The following is a 22,405-nucleotide window of genomic DNA, read 5'->3' on the forward strand; positions in this document are numbered from 1 at the left end:
TTCACACAATACTTGCCAAGCTTCAGTAAAATGCTTAATAGAATCATAGAGATTAGCATTTAGACAGTAGCTTTAGCTTTGATTTATATTAGCCTTTCTTAATTCCTTTTCTATAAATAGAAAAATAAATCTGTTGTTCCATACACTTCTGCTCGTGGTACATTTTTTTTCAGCTCTTCCTATACCAACTCCACTTCCCAGCTATCACTGTTGAGAGGAGCAAAGAACTATATCAGAACGAGTACTTTAAAAAGTGTCTTACGCTTTGAGCTGCTCTGTCTTTGCATTGGGATTAAAGCTATTAGAGGAAACATTCTACTGCTTCCACTCTCATAAGAAATCCAAAGTTGGTTGGTATTTTGTCTACATAACCCCACTGCCTGCACTAGCACCTGTAGTTGCATTGTTCAGTATTTTCAGTATTAAGGCACATTGATTTTACAGATGTTAACAAAGCTCTTAAAAACCTTCTGCTATCCTTGGGTGAATAATGCAGGAGTCTATAAAGAGAAGGTGATTTCACAGCTCTTTTCGTGTCAATCCTGCACAGCACAAAAGAAAACTAAACTCTGAGAGATGACCGGATACGGATTTGATAACTGAATGAGAGCATTTATAAAAATGCTGTGCTGAACTGACAAAATGAGTAATTCAGGAAGTTATATGCAGCTGTAAGTTTTGGTCTCACTAGTAATATCTTGGTATTGTCTTTGCCAAAGTGATCTCAAATTTCTACATGTTTCTTGCTGCCTTCTTTTTCCTTTTTTTTTTTTTTTTTTTTTTAAACTGTCTCTTGACCGTTAAGTCAAATCCCAAATTAGTGAGATTTAAGTCACAGGATTGGTACCTGTTACTAATGCCACTTCTACAATGTACAACAGTGTGCTGCAATAATTATGACAAAGAACAAAGAAAAATAAGGAATTGACTGGCTTGATTTTGCTTGCAAAAGTTTAGATGACGTTTATTCTCCAGTCTCATGTTTTAGAAGGATGTAATAACATACTGATGTCATGAAAATCTCCACTTTCCTACTTTGATCCAATCTTTTCTAATTCTAGAAATTAGTATTCATATTTAGAATGTCATAGGATTACAAAGCAGTAAGTCAGCAGTTAATCACAAGTGGAATGCAAAACATCCTTGTCTCAACTGCTGTGTGAAGATCTTACCAGACTCTTTCAAGACCTCATGCTCTTCTTCACCCATAAGCCTGCTGTATCTATCCAGAAGTGTAGATTACAACAAAAAACACTTGACAGAAGCAGATGGGAATTGATTTTTAATAAGGAAACTGAAAATTTTTTCCTCCTTAAAGAGCTTTTACATAGTTTACTTATCAACAGCAGTTGCAAAGACTTGCTGACAGCATCTTCCTATTCATCACTGACCCAGGAGATTGAAATCAGTAAAGAAAAAGAAATGTGAAAGTCAGGAAAAGCCTATTAATGCATGTGAATAGTCTGTACAAATATCTGATGTCTTAATTGCTGATGAAACAACTATTTTCTACATTAAACTTGCCAGTGTATGAAATAAACTTCAGCAATGGATTATTTTTTCCTCTACGAATGGTATCTATTTTTACCTCTCATACCATGTATGATGACATACATACCATGTATGATGACATACCAAACTTTTTAGGAATAGTTGGGATCATCTGTTCATGAGAAAAACTGCTTTTTCAAAGTTAGCACAAATGGATGCCACTGAAGATCAGCAAATTGTCAGCTCCTAACTTAAAAGCAAATGAATAAACAAAAATCCTCACAGAGAAATAAACTACCACCACCAACAAACACCCACAGAAATAACACCCACAGAAATGCACTATACCAAGAGAAAAAGCATTCCTGAAAACTAATTTTATTCTTTTTTCTTTCAGCGGCCGCACAGATCTAGGTAGGAATCTTTGTAATCACATCCACGTTAGCGGATTACAGGAAGGAGATTGTTGCACTCAGCAATTCATAAAAGCATCTGGTTTTTCCTCCTTCAGGAATGAGCCATATGTGTGTGCTGGCCATACTGTAATGTCTGCCTCTGTTTCAACAACCAAGGTGGCTGAAAAACTTGATACCAAGGGAGCAGATATGTACAAAAAAAAAAAAAAAAAACACACGCAAAAAAAAAAAAAAAAAAAAAAAAAACCACAGCACGAAGAGCTTAGGAAATGCTTCAAGCCAAGAAAATGTTCTGTGCTCACAAAAACAGAGTGATGATTAAACTGGTACTAACATCATCTAGACAGACTACAACACTAAACCATCTACAAATGCAAAATACAAGCTTAAAATGAACAGAAGAAGGAAAAGAAAAATCAGTGGAACAATATGGCTTCTCAATGGTTAGAACCACCACTGAAGGTATGACAGTGCTGGACACTAGGCCGGGTTACATGAGTCTCAAATACTTTATAATGTCCACTTGTAAACAAATATCTTTTCCAGTTAATGCACTTGATACACAGACTCTGCTAGCTATAGTGAGTGTGAAGATAAGGTGCTCCACACAGGGAAGCTGGAGCGAGAGGACATGGTGATGGGGTATTTAATCCTTCCTGAAGGAGAAACAAACCAACTATCCTCATGACAAAGAGAAAAAAAAAAACAGATTAAAAAAAAAAAAAAAAAAAGCATCCACAAAAAGAGAACTAGAAGTTAAAAGAACTAGATTATAAATTCATTATAGAATTTATATAATCATTATGGACAACCTTTAAATACCATGGAACTGTTCACTCACTATTGCAAGGTTACTAGAGCAATCACAATGAAAAATATTTACATACAAATTAAACAGAAACAGGCATAAATGGTAAGTACCAATTGTTCAGCCGTAATATTGCGTTTTGAAGCTGCTCTATAGATACAGAGTAACAAAAACAGAAAACAAATCATCATATCTTAAACTTTTTAAAACAAAGAGGTAAGACCTGAACAATTATTCCATATTTTATAAATATATAAATAAGACTGCCTTTATGGTTGCATACTGTGTAGTGCACACACACACACACCCCTTTAAACCTTAAAATGGCAATTTTACAGCCAAATTTTCTTCAGCATTCCTGTCACACAGACTCTATCACTGACACTAACAGCTACATTAATCATTCTTAATTTTACTTCCCAAGAGCAGCTGCCCTCATGGTTCAATTTACTAAAACAGCTCTTGACCTATTTGTTCCCACTGCCTTCGCTGACGCTTGCCACTGTAACAGCTCACCTGGGACAACATACTCTGTTTTCTACTATATCTGATCACTGAACTTCACAGTTCTTACAAGACTAATACAGTGCAGTGTGCTTAATCACAAGACATGTCATTATCTCATAAGAAAAACAAAAATGGGTTATATTTGGGGTTACTTTTGCTATATGTGAAATGAGTTATGTTTACAAATAAAAACAAAAGCCATGTCAATGCATACAAATGAGACTAAGAAAACAGTACACACCTTGAGAGAGGGTGTGAAATTTTTAAACCATTCCTTCCTCACTGCACAAGGCGAAGAAGTTGAAGTTACAGTTTAAGTGAAAAGTTAAAATATTACATTTTAAGTGAAAACTAGAAAAAACAGCAATATCGATTGGAAAAAAAAATGACTATGGAAAGAGAGTAAAATATATTATACAATCCATCTGTCTCAAGAACTTTTTTTTTTTTCTTATAAATGCAAATAAATTAAAGAGGCAATGAAGGAAAATCATAATTATGTAACAGCCTTATTGAAATAAACCCTGCTCTATATCTGGAAAAGTAATTCTCCTGCCATTAGTCATATTTGGATTACTGTCCAAAACTAAATTACTAGCACTAAATGGAAACACAGTACAGCTCTGTTCCAGGACCCCATTACCTCACATTAAAAATGAGCCCATTTTATTGGGAGATAAAATACGACTAGCTTGCTACATAACAATTAAAAAAAATACTAACACAGTACATAAACAGCATGTGAACACTTGAACAATGAATAGATGATATTTATGTCTCCACATTGTTTAAAACAATGTCACATTCATTTACATAGTGTCTTTCACCCGGACACTTCAAAGGCTGCCTTCAGTTTTCCTGAGTGTAAGACAGATAAGAACACCAACAGATCTGATTTAGATCTAAATATGAAAATATATCACTCTATTAACAAGTGTGCAAAAATCAAGTGCCTTATTTTTAAATGCTGTCCCTACCTCTTCATCAGAGGATATGCACTAGAACTCTTTAAATAATGTACCCTTTAAATAATGTAACTGATAGATGAAAAAGCACTATTCCCATGAATAGCACAATCAGCAAACAGAAGTACACAATAATTTAAGAAAGGAAGAAAAAATATTATAGTAAACAAAACAGAAAGTGTAAGTAGAAACGATCAAGGAATGTTATCACATTTAAAAAAAGATTATTCAAGTTGTATGAAATGATTCAAATACTTGAATCAGATCACGGGGAAAAAAAAAGTTCTTCTGTCTGTGTACAAATTCTGAAGATGAGGATTTAAAACTAATTCTTCTTTCCTTTGTTACTTCACTCTTTACATTGGCAACTAATGGTGTTATAAAAATGGCATTGCTGGTATCAAAAGATTCCTTGCATTATCACAACCACTGGTATTAAAAACCAGCTTAAGAAATTTAAAATAAGCTAGCAGGTAACTGTGATTTTGATCAAGCCCTTTTGGTTTGCAGAAGTAAGAGGTATACTATATAAAATTTCCACACATTCTTCCCTATATCACTGAAGATGTAAGTATTTCATAAATATTTTAAATTTTGTGACAATACCAAACCAATAGTTTATACAACTTTAAGTAAAGCTTCATTAAGAAGACTATTTCCATATTTTTCAAATGTGAGGAACACCTATCTTTTACTGGAACAAACGAAACTTGTAGAAAGTGATTTATTCTGATAAACAGACACGGTGGTTTATTTCCAAAGATACATACAGAGTCATTGGCAAAATGGTAGAAGTGCTGGAAATTAAGTAAGTATGATACATGAATTTAAACAGGACTTAAGTTTTCTTATCTTGTCAAAGTTACAATCCACCATAATGCAATTCTCCAGTGAAGATATATTCTCTATGTATCATTTCCAATTTGGTAATTCTCAAAAAAAAAAGAGTTTCTCTAATGATAAGTCCTACATGCATCTCAAGACTTGAGGGATATATATCAAGAATCTTGACTTATCTTTTCACTGGCTATCAGCTAAAGGTATGGTTCTTTCTAAATCAGATCTTAAGTATTTCAGAGTCCTACTTTATGCAATATGATGTTGAAGGGATGGTGTGGTGAGTATAAGGATTAAATAATGTTTTACACACAAAAAAATACAGCCAGCTATCGTGCCCTCGGCTTGGTGGAATTTATTTATTAAACTTCGTGGTATTTCCTTTGTTGGTGTCAATTGTTATAGTTCAAATTAGAAACAATGGAGCTACAGAGAAACGCTGAGGAAACTGACTAGCTCTCTGGTGGTTCAACATTCTCTGCCAAGTCATGTTCTTCCAACAATGATGACATTAGTTGGTGATTTCAGGGAAAACAAAAACAAACAAAACAAACAGCCACAAAAATAAACCCATTATTTTATCCTATCTATTTATGTATATATTAAGCTTTTAAATAGGCACATGCAACAAATTTCGTACTGGTATGGCACCAAACATTTCAGTGTTTTAAGCTGTAAGGAATATATTTTATTCCACTTCTATCATTAACAAAAAATTACACGGAGAAACTGTAAACTCCTGTCTTTGAAATACTAGAAGACAGAAGTATGACCTTAGAGGTTACAAACACAGTTCTAAACTTCAAAATATCAAGACATACAGAACTTGCATGGCTACTAAAATCTGGTATGGCTATGTGAAAACAGGGGTATACTGTCATGTTCGATACCATTCTGTTTTTTCACTTCAAATTGGAAAGCCTTTAAAATATTTCAAGCTGACTTCTCTGCCCTAAACTGTTCATCATAGTCTTTCAAATAAAATGCCTGTGAAATAGGTAATGCATGCAGTAAGTGGCTGAAATTCAGAAAGAAAATGTCCACCTTAATTGTAAGCATACAACTCAAAGTAAATCGTATTGCAAGTAGAAATTATTAGTACAGCCATGATTTTGTTATATGCTTCGAATTTGCAACAATGATCTAGGAATGCATTAAACACATGAGTTATTCAGGTAATTTACTTGTCTGGGAGAGGGTGTGTAACAATGGTGGAAGGGACACAATGCGCAGTAGGATTTATAACAATTTTTCAGAAATCAATCACAGCACTTGAATGAAATACAATGAACTTACCTTTCCTGGCAGTAACAGAAGGCTCTTACCATAGAACAGACATGGGCAACATAGCACGTGATGGGATTATTCCATGGCTCATCATCTCAAATGATGAGAAAAGCATTGTCCATGGATAATGTAGAAAAAAGGCAAAGATGGGCCCAAGTTTTCTGACATTTTTAGCACTGAATCTACTACTGCTGCAGCAGCATAAGCTCAATTCAAACAAGCGTTATTAGTAGTAGTATCCTGGCAGGCTTTCCAAATTTTCTTGACAAAAGAAAGTGTCCATTTCTAACAATCTACATCGCAGTAAAAGATTTTATGTTAAGAAAAAAAAGCACATCTGTCAACTATAAATACTTTATTTGACATGTATTCAATCTTTAAGAACAATGAGGATTTGAGTTTCTACCAAAACAAGTCTGAATTTTGCAGTTAAAGAGCTAAGAAAATTAGAGATAGTGGACATGAGTTGGTCCCACACTTACAAATCTGCTGCTACTGTGAGCTACAAGAGTACTCAGAGAAACAGAATTCCTTTACTATTAATAGCAACAGCCAAGGTGAACAAAGCCTTTCTGTATGTCCACAAATTCCATTTTACCCTTACAATTCTTAATAGATGTACTCACAAAAAGATGCAAGTATTGAAAACATTACATGGACACTACGACAATTGCTTTCTAAATATATTATACTCACAATATATGCATTGCTCTAATGAATAACTAATGGAAATCAGACTTCAGATTTCTCAAATTGTAACAAAAAACAAGATCCATTATAGCAGAGCAGAAGAAAGGTTCTTAAAAGAAAAAATGATGTTTAGAAAATGTTAAAAATAGATATCTTTATTCAGTCTGTTAATACTTTATATCGTACTACATAAAATAAAACTTACTTAAACATGATCTTTTTCCAGCTGTGCTTGCACCTCCTGAACATAAGTTGCCTCCTCGATGGACGAGCTCAAGTTCCAAGTTTGTTCTGCATGAAAAACATGATGGTTTTGAATGGAAAAGCATTGTTCAAGCTTCTGCAGACATGACATTCACCATAAACTCCCAGTGTACACTAAATGAAAGAAAGCTGTAAACTAATCTTTAGCGTTAGGTACTGCCAAAATATGACCAAGGACAAAGCAAACATTTCCAAGATACTAACACATGTGATTTAAAAGTGTTTGATTAGTAAGTACTATATTAAGAGAGCGACTACAGTTGTGACTGAAGAATAAATAAAGGTTAATTCAGCAGCATTTTTCTGTATGCACACAACTCCTTGATAATAAGGGAATTTATGTGCAAATCTAAGACGACAATGTACAGCTTGGCTAAATTTCAATCAATCAGATAAGTCTAAAATGAGTTCTCTTCAATGGCAGTGCTTTTGTTTTCTTTAAACAAATAGATAGTACAATGGATATGCCATCAAGTAATTAAGTATGAAACTAGTTTGTTATAATGGAAGCAATGACCTTTATTGATAAGTTAGTCAAGAAAAGCCTGAGAGGTTAATTCTGAATGAAACACTAGTATTCAGTGCAGCTCATGAAACAAGAGTTGTGTCACTAAATCTCTACACACCACACAGATGATTGCCTTCTTAGTGTTATTGTAATCTGATACTTAGGTGCCAATTGCTTAGGCCATATTCGATAGTTTTGTTTGATTTTGGAATTGGATGTTGCAGTACTGTGTTATCTTTTACCCCCAAGACCTGGAGCAAACAACTTACTTTATGCTCTCTGAGAGGCTGTTTTAACAAATCAACATACATTCCTTTAATTAAAATAAAGGAATAATTGTATTATTCTGAAACATCATTTTGTTAGTTTAATATAAACTGCAAAGCTCAGTCCAAACATACTTAGTCCTTCAACTAAAATCATACAAATTTAATATAACATGACTGAATACATATTGAAATCTATTCTAGAGTTTTATGCATTTAACATATTTCAGTAATTTATGTAAGTAAGAAGAAACTACAGTATGACTATTTTATTCAAAATAGAATATTTCTTTAAAATTTCAGCTCCATCAGTTTGAAAGAATAATGTTTTTGATGTGCATTGTTTGTCAAGATACTTTCATATGCTTCTAAAATAGTAACATTTCAGAATATTACTGTCCTTAAGTTTTCAGCTTATACCACCCATTTCTGAAGGAATGCTTTAATCGTCTCTGCTCAAAAAAAAAGCAATTTAACATTGATAATGTGCCTGCTCAGAGCTCCATCTGGTTGCTGCTGATAAGGGCATCTGTGTGACAGGGGAATTTTCCACTCTTCAGGCGATTTGCAGTGCTCACTGAACTTCTAAAAATCTACCAGCAAAGAAGCAGGGATAGGGATTTCATATTAGTGGACAAAATAGCAACTGTAGATCAGCATGCGCTAGTTCATCATGGGAATATAAATGAAACCAGTATATTTTATTTCTACAGACCTTCTGATAACTACTTTGGAGAACAAAATTAATGGCAGCCTCCTATTAAAGCCAAGAGAATTAAGACATTCAGGTAGTGCTTCTGATTTAAATCTAAGAGCAATTCTAGATCCAGAATGTTCAATTTCCCTTTTACCAAGACATATGCACAATTTTACAAAACAAAAGTCAGGATCCTGAAAAAAGAAAAACAAAACTCTTCTTGATGCACTGTAGTTAATGTATAGAGAAAGATTTCTAGAAACATTCTCTCTCAAATAGTATACTAATTCTCCCTTTCCCACACTTCTTCATTGCCCCAAGCTTCTCAAAGTCAGCAGCTTATTAGTTCAGCTTTTTTGAAAAGCTAAATATTATCTTTTTCCTTTAAGACAGCTCCTTTGAAACACACCTAAGCCTTGGTGGAATAGCACACAGAAGGGAAAGTATCGTCTGTGACACTGGAACGCTTGTCCTTATAAAGTTGTTCCACACCAGGTATAGCTCTAATTGTTTTTCAGAAGGACTTGCATTTCTCCTCCCTATTCAAGTTCCCTTCTGCTTTGGGATCTGATAAAAACCCTTGAGTTCCGCCTACCCTCTGCTGAAGGAAAGCAGAGCTCTCACTGTCTGTTCTCTCAATGGAGAAAAACTCGGGGCATCTGATAGCAAAGTACACTTGCAGAGACCACTCTGTGTTCCACTGTTCTATCTCAGCTCCCTCAACATGAAGAAAAGAGATGGAGAAAGGAAATCTATATAAGTGACTTTTTCCGTTATCTCAAAACCTTTGTGCCATTCATTGGAGCAACGAATTTTGTAGAACACTGGCTTTATCTTCTACACCCACAGAAAAAAAATGAGAAGATGGATTTTGTTCAGTTGTACTGAATCCTGATTAAAAACTGCTGGACCTCATGCCTTTTTGTGGGCTTTCATGAGCATACCAGGGTGCATGGATACTGCCAGTTCCTTAGAACTCTTACCAGGACAGAGTATGAGAAGGTAAAAAAGCAAAGCCATCTGCAGAAGGAGAATGTATTTGGACAGACCTCCTCATTCTGACAGGACAGAAGAATCATGTTAAACACTACCATCTTATTCACTTCACCTGACAAAGACAACTTATATGTGAAAAAACACGTATTGAGACAGACTGGAGGAAAAAGAACACATGGTTCTTTTATCAGTTTATACAGAGCTGACTCCAAAAAACAAAGACATAGATTACACAGCCAACAAAACAAGAGATATATTGCTATGCAATACAGAAACATCCTCCAAGCTACCACAAATGACAGTCAAAGTTATGAATTACTAAGAAACTATTAGAATTAAAGCAAGGCACAGAAGATTTGTGAATGACACTATACTAATACCAAAAATGTCAGCAAAGACAAGGAAGGATATGTAGGAGAATGGTAGCAAGACCTTTAACAAGGTCTGATGCTAGGGAAAGGAGCAGGTAGCTAAGGAGCTGCTGCTCCAGCTGTGCACGCAGATCAGAATGCCAAAACACTGAATGCCTCTTTTGCTATGAAAGCAGACAGAGGCTAGCTCTCCCACTAACTAGTGGAGAAGTCCCTTGTAATTTCTTTCCTCTGTTACCAAGGACATCCGTCCAGGGTAGCAAAACCGAAGAAAGGGCAGCAAGGTCCTGTTTTCCTGAAGCAGAAAGGATAAGCAGCTGCAACTGCCTCCATCTTGTTTAACCAGTAGCACACCCAGTTCAACGAGCAGAAATCTACTTCAAAGCTGGACTCTGAAATAGCATCTTTGGGAAGACTGCACAAGATGCCAGCTTCTGATTGAAAATGGAACACAATTTATAATATAAAAAGATATACAGTGTTTTAAATTAATTCACTTGCAAATACATGGAGGTCAATAAAAATATCATTAGATTACATTCAAATGCTTATTTAAGCATGCACTGCTGACTTTGACCACTACCAATGCCATATTAAATACCAGGAAAAAATTGATTAACAGCTGCAGATGGTCTGACCAAAGACAATGGAATGTTTCAGAATACATGAAATTACAAGCACTCAAAGGTGAATTGATTGGTAAGGAACACCAAAATACTATCACCTCAAAAAGAACTATGGATGGAAATAAGGAAGAAAGACTGAATAACAGGAAGAGTTTCAAGAAATTAAGTTAATTCACTCTGTGATTTGAAAGTACCATTGTGGATAGTCCATTGTTTGGATACTTAAACTTAAATGAAACAAACAAAAATTATACAAAGAAAATTACTATTTTTTTTTTAACCAGCTCACTTAAATTTATTTCCATTACATGCAAACTGTAAGGTTTTATTGACGTGTCTTCAGAGGTTTTAAAAAAAAATCAATTTCTTTAGTTCTTATGTAACCATCAAGTACTTGAAGTCTGCAAATTGGTATTGCAGAATTAAAAGACAAGAGAAGTTAACCATTTTGTAGAGGACTTGCCAGGCATACTCATAAGTGATCTTATGAGTTACAGTAACAGTATGGAAGGGTGCATCCAACACCTGAAATCCTTCATACAAGGATAAATGGTAAACAGCTGACAGTAGTCTGATCTAACAATATTTCACATTGAGTACAGGAAACATCTTAATCCTTGTGGCAAATGATAAATTGACCCCAGCACCACAAGAAGCAATGAAATGCCGTTCTGGTTTAATGTGTTTTTAACTCTTGGAAGAAAAACAAAATATCTTGGGTCTATGATGTTCATACAAAAATCATAAAATAGATCTATATTTAAAATAGGCTTAGTTGACATATGTATCATTACACTCAAGAAACAGAATTTTTATACCTTAAATGGCTTGTAAAGTTACTGTTGCAAGTGATCATAGTTTTATACAAGAAATTTTGAGTCCTTTGTATTTTATGAAGAATAGTAATTGTATTGACCAAGTACCGAATTGCCCTAAATCTCAACATTATTTGCTCTTGTATACAATATATCACTGAAATAAATACAGAATTATCTTCTCTCTTGCTATGTATATAATTCAATTGCTCTTCTTAATCAAGGTTCTGTTAAGATACTCTTACAGAATACAGATAAAGGTTCTGCTAACGGAATGATACAATAATCTAAATTGGAAGGGAACTCTGGAGATCATATGGTCCAACCTTCTGTCAAAAGCTGAGCCTCAGATTTGATTATCCAAAGCCCTGCCGAGCCTAGGCTTGAACATTTCCACCACTTACATAGTAAAGACACTCAGCAGAGTTTATGGAAAAACCGTAAAAAATGTTACTGGACTATATCACTTCCATGCTTGTACTTTCTCTGCAGTCACCACCTTCCCTGCAGAGCTTACTTATTAAGGGTTTCAAAAATTAGTTGCTTAATGAGTATTTCAGCATCTTCTTACGGGAAAACCTCGTATGATAGTATATTATAGTAAATCCAAACCGTTTTATGTTTCAGAGCATCTTAAAATTAATGCTACAGAGACAGAAGGAGGGACTATTTTCTTTTCTTGGCTATGCTTCCTCTGACACTGACAGCAATCATCTGGAATCACATATCACAGAAAAAATACTAGTACTTTTAACAATTCAAAAAAAAAGTTAAATGAAAAGAGATCCCCAGCTGCTGATACAGGAAAGACTCCTTCCATGACCCCCAATTAAGTAAGCAAAACTAACATATAATGGAGAGATTAAAAACACTCTGTGGTTTTAAAAAATAACAATATAGAAATAAACTAATTCTGCTACATAATGGCAGAAAAGATTTAACGGTTTGGGAAAGGAAGGTAGAAAATAAATTCAACATAAAATTTTGATATATGGAAAGCAAAACACAGGATAAAGAATAGAACTAGATAAGCAGCACACAAGATGTTCTCCAGGTTTTGCTCCACTGCTGCATAAACTAAAAATGAACTGAGAGGCACGTCATTCCATCTTACATATGCCTGCATATAAAAATCAGAAAATACAACCTTGATATACTAAGTGCTCAGAAAGCACTTTTTAGAGAGGATGTGACACAATTTTAATTAAAAATATTTAAAAAGGAAAACTTATGTGGTAATACCATTAGTGAAAACCAAAATCATACAATATAAGAAAAATTCTCACCTGGCTACCGAATACATAAACAGAAAATCATTGTCAGGTGATCCAGGACTCTTGCTGTAATCTGTGTACTTCTTCTGTGTGGTACTTTTTATATCTTTCATTACGGATTCCATTTCTTTACTGAGATTGGTTTCAGACTATGAACAAAGACAAAAGATTGCTTAATTCTATGTGAAGAAATGTAGTAGCTGATCACAAAGTGTGCTGCTTCCATATTTATAAAAACAGATTTGCAATTATGAAAAATATGCATTAAATGTTAATATTCTGTCTCACAGAATGTTTTGTTATTCTGATTTGTTCAAAATAGTGCAAGCAGTGAGATTCTTGAACTTGCATTATTTTAGAATGTATCTGCATCGCACAAGTACATGAAAATAACATCGCTATCAAGACAGAAAGGCTAACAATATTAACGAAGTTAATTCCATGACTCAGAAAGACCTTACAAAACTTTGCAATACGGGAGCATCCACTACGCTGCATGCCAAGTACAACAAACAATCCATATCCAAGTGTTCCTAATAAATATTCTTTAAATAGCTTCCAGTTAGAAGGATATTGGTGTTTTCACATTGTGAAGAAATGATACATGAATTTAATATTACATGACTCAATTCTATGTAAATTACTATGGAAAGAAGTGAAAATGTACTCCAAAAAATTGTATGAATCACAATTTTTCATAGCTTTTTTATGGCTTATCTTTAACAGGCACTCCAATAAAAGCTGTAAACATTTAAAAATATTTTGATTAAACAATGAAATGTTATCTTCCTTATCAAAAGGAAATGAAGTTTCCCATGCTGTCGAGTTTCTAAGAGGTCACAAATGCAACATAATGTAAAAACTGAAAGGTAGAGGCAAATTAACAAGGATCTTTCTGCCTTACACTGATGCTTACTGGGAAAGTTCCCAGCTGTTCTTGAAGATCTTCCACCTCCTGTACAAGATCTTGCATACTCTTGTTACTATGACTTTGCCAAAGGCTTCTTTCCATGTTGTTTCCAGGATAACAAGGAAGAACACTGTTAGCAAATTGCCTACAGAGGGGACAGGTAAATTCTCCTTTGTCGACTGAAAAACCCTGGAGGACCTGGTCATTCTAGAAGAAAACAAAGAAAATGTAGCTGAAATTTGCCAAAGGTTAGACTTCGGTGTTTTGGTTTTTGGTGTATTGATTTCTAAACTAAAAAGTCTAAAACTAAAAACTGTAAAGAAAAAATAGTTCTCACTCATGTTAGTAGCTAGAGCTTTTTCACTACAGACTATTACAACCCTCAAATTCAACTACTCAAAATTTCTAATTTTAAGTACTCTTCATGCTCTACAATATCACCATAGCAAACTACAAAACACTTCAGTGTGGTATTATGAACATTTCACATGTGCTGTCTTTATCAATTCCCATTGTTTGAGATTCCCCTACTAGCAACTTCTCATTTGTCAAAAGGTAGTTTTATTTTCAGTCATTAAAAATACTCAACAATACTTCTCAAAAGTACAGGCCAAGAAACTTAATCGAGTAGCCACTGGAGGGCAGCATGACAAAAAAACAAAAAAAAAAACAAAACAAAACAAAAAAAACTTATTACTTCTTCTTTATCACAAAGGATCTGAAAATGGACATGGAAGTATCTGTTTGGGAAGTGGGGCCACCTTCAGAGTACTCCTGTTACTGGCAAATGACCTTGTTTCAGTGTTGTGAATAGCCCCAAGAGTCCTGATAAAGTTATACATACTCTTCTGGATGTTGATCTCTGATTGTGCTACATAAAAATAAGTGTTTAAATAAAAATCAATGTTTAATCCAGATGAACACAAGTCTGTATAAATTATTTTGGTACTAGGAATGATAGAGATTGTCAAAATTATTGTACACTAATAAATAATTTTAAAAAATTATTATAATCTAGAAATCTTTAAGAATAGAATGAGACAGAATAATAATTTATTTGCTGTTTAAGTGAGAAGCCAACAGGAAAGGGAATTCAGTATCTATATGAAGCAAAATGTTGTTTTTCTAGCATTCTGTAAAGTGAGTTTCTACAGTGAAAGCCTAGATTTTACTTAGTTATTTTGATGACATAATGAACCCCGAAGGTATCTTCACATTTAAACAGAAAAAGAACAATTCATAATTGAATCCAATAAAGGTGGCCCAACTTCCAGTTCCTCAAAGGGAAAGTTTCGTAGTGTGAATAATGCTAATACTACAACTACAGAATATTGTTCATAATTTTTCTCAGAAAAGAAACAAAGTTATTAAAAAATAAAACTGAAGTATTACCACATGAATTAAAGTTCAGTGAGAAAGTAATTTCATATCAAACAAAAAGTTATCATTTAGTGTAAAGACTAAATGCTACAGAAAATAACAATCACTTAAGCTCATTACTTCCTACCACTGCTGAGCTTATGATAACATTCTACAGTGTCACTGAGAAGATCCATAATGGGGCTGCAAAAAGAGGTTGGGGAGGTGTAGGAGGCCAGCAGCATCAATGTATAGACAAATCAGTTTTCTCAGACCATGCAAAAACATGAATGTCTGTTCCAGTCAATAACTTCTGAGGTTTAACTAAAACTATTTTAAAACAATATACATGGAAGTAATAATAATATCAAATTATGATATATCAATAGTATCAAATTATAGTATTTTCTAAGGAGAAGAAAAAAAGGGTGAGGGGAATGCAAAAAGCATAATTCACAGGAGTGAAGCCATTTCAATTCATTTATTTAAACTGTTTGTATATAAGTAATATATCTTACCTAACTGGAAATAAAAACCTAACTTTCCTAATATGAAAACTCATGTTTGAAATTAACCAAATTTATGCTTGTAAAATACATTCCTCAGTAACTTCTAACGCAAATTAAATATCAAAATAGGAATCTATGAAATAGGAAAAAAAAAAAAAAAGTAAGAAATTCATTACCTGACTATGTATGACAGGGGAAAAAAATGATTTTTATTTTTTTCCCCTGATATATCAGAATAAATGAAAATGAAACATTTCTGCTGATAATGTCACAGTGCAGTAAGATCTAATATCTACATTTCAGAAACATCATAAAAATATCTTATTCACTGATGCAAAACTTAAGTATCCAATCTTTCTTTCCCCAAAGATTTACAGTGTAAATCTTTGGATTTACACTGTTCAATTCCCTGAATTGAACAGTGTAAATCCAATGGATTCTATTGAGAGCAGTTACAATCCAAGTAAAATGATGATCTTAGTTTTACTTACCCGTAAAGATTCCATGTAAGATTTATGACAATCTATGTGCAAAGTGTGACCACAGGTTTGTACATAAACACCTCCTTCCCAGCCTATTGACACTGCTTGAAGGCAGGAACTCTAAAAAACAATCAAAAATCCAGAACAAGTAAGAAAAACAAAGATATAAATATATATATATAAGGGTTAGGTTACAAGGTATTTACCAAAACTCATTTTAAGATTAGAAAAATTGTTGTTATTTGCATTCTATCTAAAAGACATATATTATGGAAATAATTTATCCAGATGAAAAATGATCTATTTAAGTGATTATTCCTTCAGAGGGGAAAAATATTACCTAACTGGCAGGAAATGTCATATTTCAGTTAAGAACATGCAAAAGTAACTGTTATGGAAAAAAATTGGCCTGGTTTGTCCAGACTGTATATAGCACATTACTTTTTGATATTCCACACACACACACACGATCAAGAAATAACAATTAACTCCTTCTGTTTCCAACTTAAAATTTTCACTTCTGAGTGATATTATTCTCATGCCTCCTGAAATCTGTTGTTAGAGGAAGGACACAGTAGATAAACAAAAGAACTTATGGCTTAGCTCAGCTGAACAAGCCACTCAAGACATGAACAGATGTTTCCATTTTTATGCCAAAAGAAATTTAAGGATTAGCTTCTTTCAAGCAGAGATTATTATTTTTTTTTAGCACAGTATTGACCTGGAAACTTGAAATCAGAAATAGCTAATTCAACTAATGGTTGAATCAGAACTGGAAGTCTTAAAAGCAGGATGCTTTTTCATTGCATTCTAGTATATTTTAGACTAGTCTGTTGGTAGTGTTACCATATAGAAATGGAAAAAATACACTTCAGTTGAGATCAGGCTTTTGAGTTCACAGTTTACTTGGAATGTCTTCCATTTACAGGATGCAAATGTGAAAATAAAGCTACAGTATTACGTCAGTACTTTTAATCTATTCAGTAGCAAGTAACGTGCATTAACAATGGGGAACAATAAACAAACATGGGTATACGTTACCAACACACAAACTTGACACTTTCTCAGCATGAGAAACTGAGATATTATACAAATACCCCACAAATAAAGTATGCTACTTTATTTTTAGGCAAATATCCATATTAAAAAAGAAAATCCTAGGTTAACTGAGGACAGCTTCATAGAAACAGTGTCTAATGTCATCAATGCCAAAAAGAAAAACTTGGCAAGTTTCAACTATCTGTGGATCACAGACTGAGAAAGCTAGCAATCATATCCGACTAAAATTTTTTTTCCCTTCTCCTCTTTAAAGCCAATATGTAAGCTTCTAAATGCTGGTTATTTGGTTAAATCTGCCTAAGAGCTAGTATTTCACCTGAGACTAATCTATAGACACGAATCTAGGGTCATGGGACACATTTCCTCCTCCCCCAGAATAATTTCTGGGAAGAGATTTGTATCATCTTACACAACTGTTTTATATCGTAGCAGGGAAAATATCAGACAGCATTTCCATAAGGGTCTAACAGTGAGTGAGTCCTGTTAAGCAAGAAGAATTGGCTCTCAAAATTAAATATGAAAAGCTGTAATGTATTGCTTTTAGTTATATGAAGCAACACAAAACTCTGCTTGGAACAGCTAACAGAACTGCAAAACAGACAATAATGTATCAGTGGAAGTAAATGTGAACTTCAGTCATTTTGTACAGAGTTCAGGATATAGCAGAAAAGGATGAAGTCTTCTGCTGGCCCCTCATTCCCATCCATTCATCTTCACTTTCTCTGTGGTTGTTCAGAAAACAATTACAGGTCAAAACTACTCTTTCTACTTCCTCTCTGCCACTGAAATACTTTTAACCAAGAGTAATTCTTGGTCACTCGTAGTGAGCAGTTCTTGGTAAGACTGGGTCCACAGAATGGCTACAAGAAAGCTGGTGTTTTGAAAGTAATACTGAAGACAGCAAAAGCACATCTCAATTGTGTGGTCATGCTGATTTGTGAAATACCAGCTTTTAGACAAGATCTGCATAGATATTTAACAAATATACATTCTGTAGATATACTATTTGCCTGTGCTAAAAATGTAACCAGGGGAAAGCTAGACACTATTTAAAAATAAGGACCCTATCAAATGTAAACACTTCGTAACTACTGCAATACAATGAATTGCTGCTAAAAGTAGAAATGAAACTAGGAGGAAGACTCTTACTTTGTCATTTCCTTTACCTTTTCACACACCTCACTTCATAAATGGTAGTACGGTTCAAGTGAAATACTTACATCTTTAAAGTATCGCTGTAAAGTTGTAAGCCTCACATCATGCAGTGCTGCACAGGTATCCTTGGAGTATATCTGCTCCTCCTCAGTAGTTGGCAGTTTCTTTGGCTCAGTGCTATTGCGGCATTGTCCCAACACTGTATACAGAAAAGAAGCAAGAAAGAAAAACAATATGCTGAAGAGTTAAGAAAACGAGCAGCAAATTCTGGTTTGTAACTACAATATGTTGTGTTGATATTAAACAGTAAAAAAATTACTAAAGAAACTAAATTCTGAAAAGAGTGTTTTTGTACTGGAATTGTATACACACAGCCATTTTATTTTCTCTTTTATTTTTTTTTCTAATGTCCATTTTCCTTCAAGTCTGCATGTGTGCTACTTTTACAAAATAAACTGCAATAGCGGGGAATTAAACCGTTCACTCTTCTCCCAAACATTTAAAATTTCCCAGTATCCTTAGATCTACAGATAGCCTCAGAGCAGACCATCCATACATTGAAAGAGGCCTTCCATTCTCTTTCCATGCTCCATGAAACTCAACAATATTTATGCATGCATAATGAAAGCTGTAGAAACACTGCTTATCTAACAAGTCACATTCATACCTGAAGATGCTTGTAATAGTACAACTAGCCCTGTAGGTCTGTCTTCTGTAGAAGGACCACTTTGCCCACAAATTACACAATCATATATTGCCTCAGAAACATGCTGTTCCGATGTAGCTATCTCCATGGCAATATCAGCATCTGGCGATTCTAAAAAAGGGTAAGAAAAACAGCATTATACAAAGGGCAAGAAATTCAGTCTCACTGATGTACTGAAGAACACGTCAAAATCATTTCTCTATAGTTAATCTAAAACCAAAAAATTGAAGGTTACTTGAAACTAACCTTGCTGCCTCAAGAAAGACATCTATACAAGGAAGTACATGTTTTCCCATGTTCAAAACTATTTCTGGTGGAATTAAATGTTTAGTTTGTGTTCTGTAGTAAACTTCATCTTTTTAAAACATGAGTGAAGATAAGAAGTAACTTCTATTTCATTAGATACTATACTGAAAACTCAGAATATGTAGGGATGAAGGGTAATGAATATGAATCTCTACTAAAACCAGATGCTGATAACCAATATTTTCCTTCTAATTATTGCCTGAGTAAGTCTGAAGAAATAGAAAATTATTTTAAAGATGATGAGACAAGATTAATGAATTAAGCAGTAGTATCAACCCTAACATGCAGATCTGGTCATCAGGTCTAACTGCCAAATTGGGAGTATGTCAAGTGAGCTCCTTTTAGACAAACCACCTTAAAGACTGAGATGCCTTCAGGCTATACCCTGTAAGCTGTATAAGAATCAACAGTACATGTTTCAACATTTATGTTAACCTGGAAGTACCTGTTTTAATATATGTATTTTATATATATAAACTTGACACTTTTCCACCTTGGTTCTTCTATATCACACATATAGCCTTCCACAGAGGTAAAAAAAAAAAAATACTACTAGTAATCTGTCTTATCAACCAGCATGCTGTATGTAAGCAGTCATTTTGTAACATAAATGTACTTTAAGGAAACATACAATTTATTTTTTTTTTTTACATGAAACTTGGACAGTCTTTAAATATTTGGGGTGTATTAACAAAGCAACCTTCTGCTATTCTATATAAAATGTAGTGTGTAATTTAAGATTAACTATGAAAAAGTAGTATCTGAGATCTGTTTTTCCAGTCATCCACATTATTATTTCCTAGGTACACAGACAGAAGTGCTAAAAGCTAAACATCAAAGTGCTGAAACAATTACAACTAATGCAACTTTGTTCACATGACAAGTAGCAGTAGTATTTTTGGAGGCAGGGTGAGGGGAGGATGTTAATCAAAAGATAACGTATTTGAAGTTATTTCTTCATCTGGTTCAATATCACAGAATGGCTGAGGTTGGCAGGAACCTCTAGAGATCACCTAGTCCAACTACCCCACTCAAAACAGGATCAGCTACAGCAGATTTTACAGGGCTGTTACGTTACAATCAATGCTAAGTGAAGCTAGATTTTATCTGAAGTTAAAATGAAAATTCTTTACTAACAGTTTTCACACACTACTGATTTCTTAAGCTAAATTCAAGAGAAATTTCATGCACAGAAAAGTACAGCATATAGAATCATTTCTGCAGTCTGTGCAGGAATAGACTGTGCCAAAATCCACTTGAGATGCTCTCTGCTGAAAAAAAAAATAAATAAATCTAGAAATAAAGCTAAGAACTCTTTTTTGTTTTGGAAGAACCACAAGACTACGTGATCCTCTCCTAAGTGCTCAGGAACACATACGCTCAAACTCCTGCTCTAGAATATAAGGGTACTTTACTTCTGTTCTTTCCTAGAAGATGAGTTATCAAAAGAAGAACACCACCTCCTGACCTTCAGATATGCCCTTTATCTCCTTAAGTAGGCCAAGGTGCTGGATAAAGAACCCAAAAACCTGAAGCGTATCAAGAGTCCTCATGCAGAAATGCTTTTAGGAATGCTCTTTTCCATAAACCCACAGCAAGCTTAGAAAAGCCTGCTGCTATGAGGAGAGACGAGCTGGATTCAAGGCAGCGTCATTCTTTGCTATGAAAGAATCCATGCAATGTTCTCACTCACAAGGCAGAACCAAAATTACGCTGTTTTAGTCAGTATTGATTTCTCAGTCTGTTATTGAGGGTCATATGAAAATGAACTATGATCTTCCTTGACTTACAGCTGTTAATACTGCACACATCTATCACCATCTAGTGGCAGTCAGATGAACAATGAACATAAAAAGCAAAATGCATCAACTGCAAGCATTTTTTTATTGCACAAGTCCAAGCAAGCAGAAAACCTAGCGGCAATTGTTTACTTCCTCCTGTTACATTAAAGCTGTTTTTCATATTTAACATCACCTCATAATTGTGTAATGCATATTACTGTACATATGATGTACATATACCTGTACATCAGAAACACATGACACGACCACAGAGCTCCTGTCTTTATAGTTTTCTAAAATTATGTCAGTGAAACAAAATATGCAATCATTCACTATTTTTAGTAAGCATAGGAAGAGAATAGAGTGCGGCAATCTCATTTTGAACAATTCAGCAGAAGTCCTTAGTATCAGCTAACATTCTACTGATAAAGTATCATTCATTCATCATGAATTCCATATTCTAAATCTAAGCAAAGAAGGATCTTAGTATTTAAAAGGTACTTTCAATCAATTTAGAAGTATATAGATCAGACACACTATTTCCAATGTGCAGACAAATCAAAAACAAGCTAATTTCAGAATTCAATGAACAAATAGATACTAGATGTAGATACAGCTACATCTAGTGCTAGGTGACTTTAGGGAACAATAAAATTTCATAGGAGCTAGATTTCTAGCACCAAGGAGGACTTCCTAATAAATGATTTCCTCCAGAGATGGAAAAAAAAATGTCAACCTACACAAAATGCATGAGTAAGAGAAATAAGAAAGGAGTTAAAACCTCCAAGAAATTATGGACTAAAAAGAAGAAAAAAAAAAAAGTTCTTTTTGAGTGGACTACTACAAACCATGATTACTGGCTTAAACTAGTTTTTAGCTTCCTTCTGACAGCATAACTCCTGAGGTGAAAATAGATCAGTGGCAGTGTGTGTGTGGGGGGTGGAAATGAAGAAAACTCCACATGGAGTGATCTTCCCAATCTTGCCATTCTAGTCCTGCTCATCTTGCCTTCCAAAGTTTTGTCTCCGTGGAGCTCCTGTGGAAGCAGCAGACCCTGGCTCACTAGCTACAAGACCTACCTCTACATGCCAACAATAAGAAGGCTAAGAAGGTATTTCAATGAAAATAGCCACTTGTGTTACATCCTAGAACATTGCATTATTGAGAACAAAAGGAATCCTCTGTCAGCTGTTTTTAAATGATACAGGTTATGGGGACATATTAACCTTCAACTTTTCAAGCACGTTTTGCAGGAGTCTGCAGTTCTCTTCTGCAAAAACACTGTTGTCACACAAAACAAGGTATCTCAACATGTCTCTG

General features: G+C 34.3%; 1 protein-coding gene across 1 annotated transcript in view; it reads right to left on the minus strand.

Moving 5' to 3' along the window:
• The window catches only part of UBR3 (ubiquitin protein ligase E3 component n-recognin 3), a 103,826-nt gene that overhangs the window by 27,515 nt on the left and 53,906 nt on the right, over positions 1 to 22,405 (minus strand). Inside the window, exons 26-31 of the mRNA XM_032189679.1 lie at positions 18,960 to 19,109; positions 18,358 to 18,491; positions 16,088 to 16,198; positions 13,723 to 13,935; positions 12,831 to 12,967; positions 7,207 to 7,292 (exon numbers count right to left, since the gene is read on the minus strand). Of these exons, the coding sequence (XP_032045570.1) occupies positions 7,207 to 7,292; positions 12,831 to 12,967; positions 13,723 to 13,935; positions 16,088 to 16,198; positions 18,358 to 18,491; positions 18,960 to 19,109 (831 nt within the window). The remainder of the gene's footprint in view (positions 1 to 7,206; positions 7,293 to 12,830; positions 12,968 to 13,722; positions 13,936 to 16,087; positions 16,199 to 18,357; positions 18,492 to 18,959; positions 19,110 to 22,405) is intronic.

Source organism: Aythya fuligula, chromosome 6 (genome assembly GCF_009819795.1).
Source record: "Aythya fuligula isolate bAytFul2 chromosome 6, bAytFul2.pri, whole genome shotgun sequence".
Lineage (NCBI taxonomy): Eukaryota > Metazoa > Chordata > Aves > Anseriformes > Anatidae > Aythya > Aythya fuligula.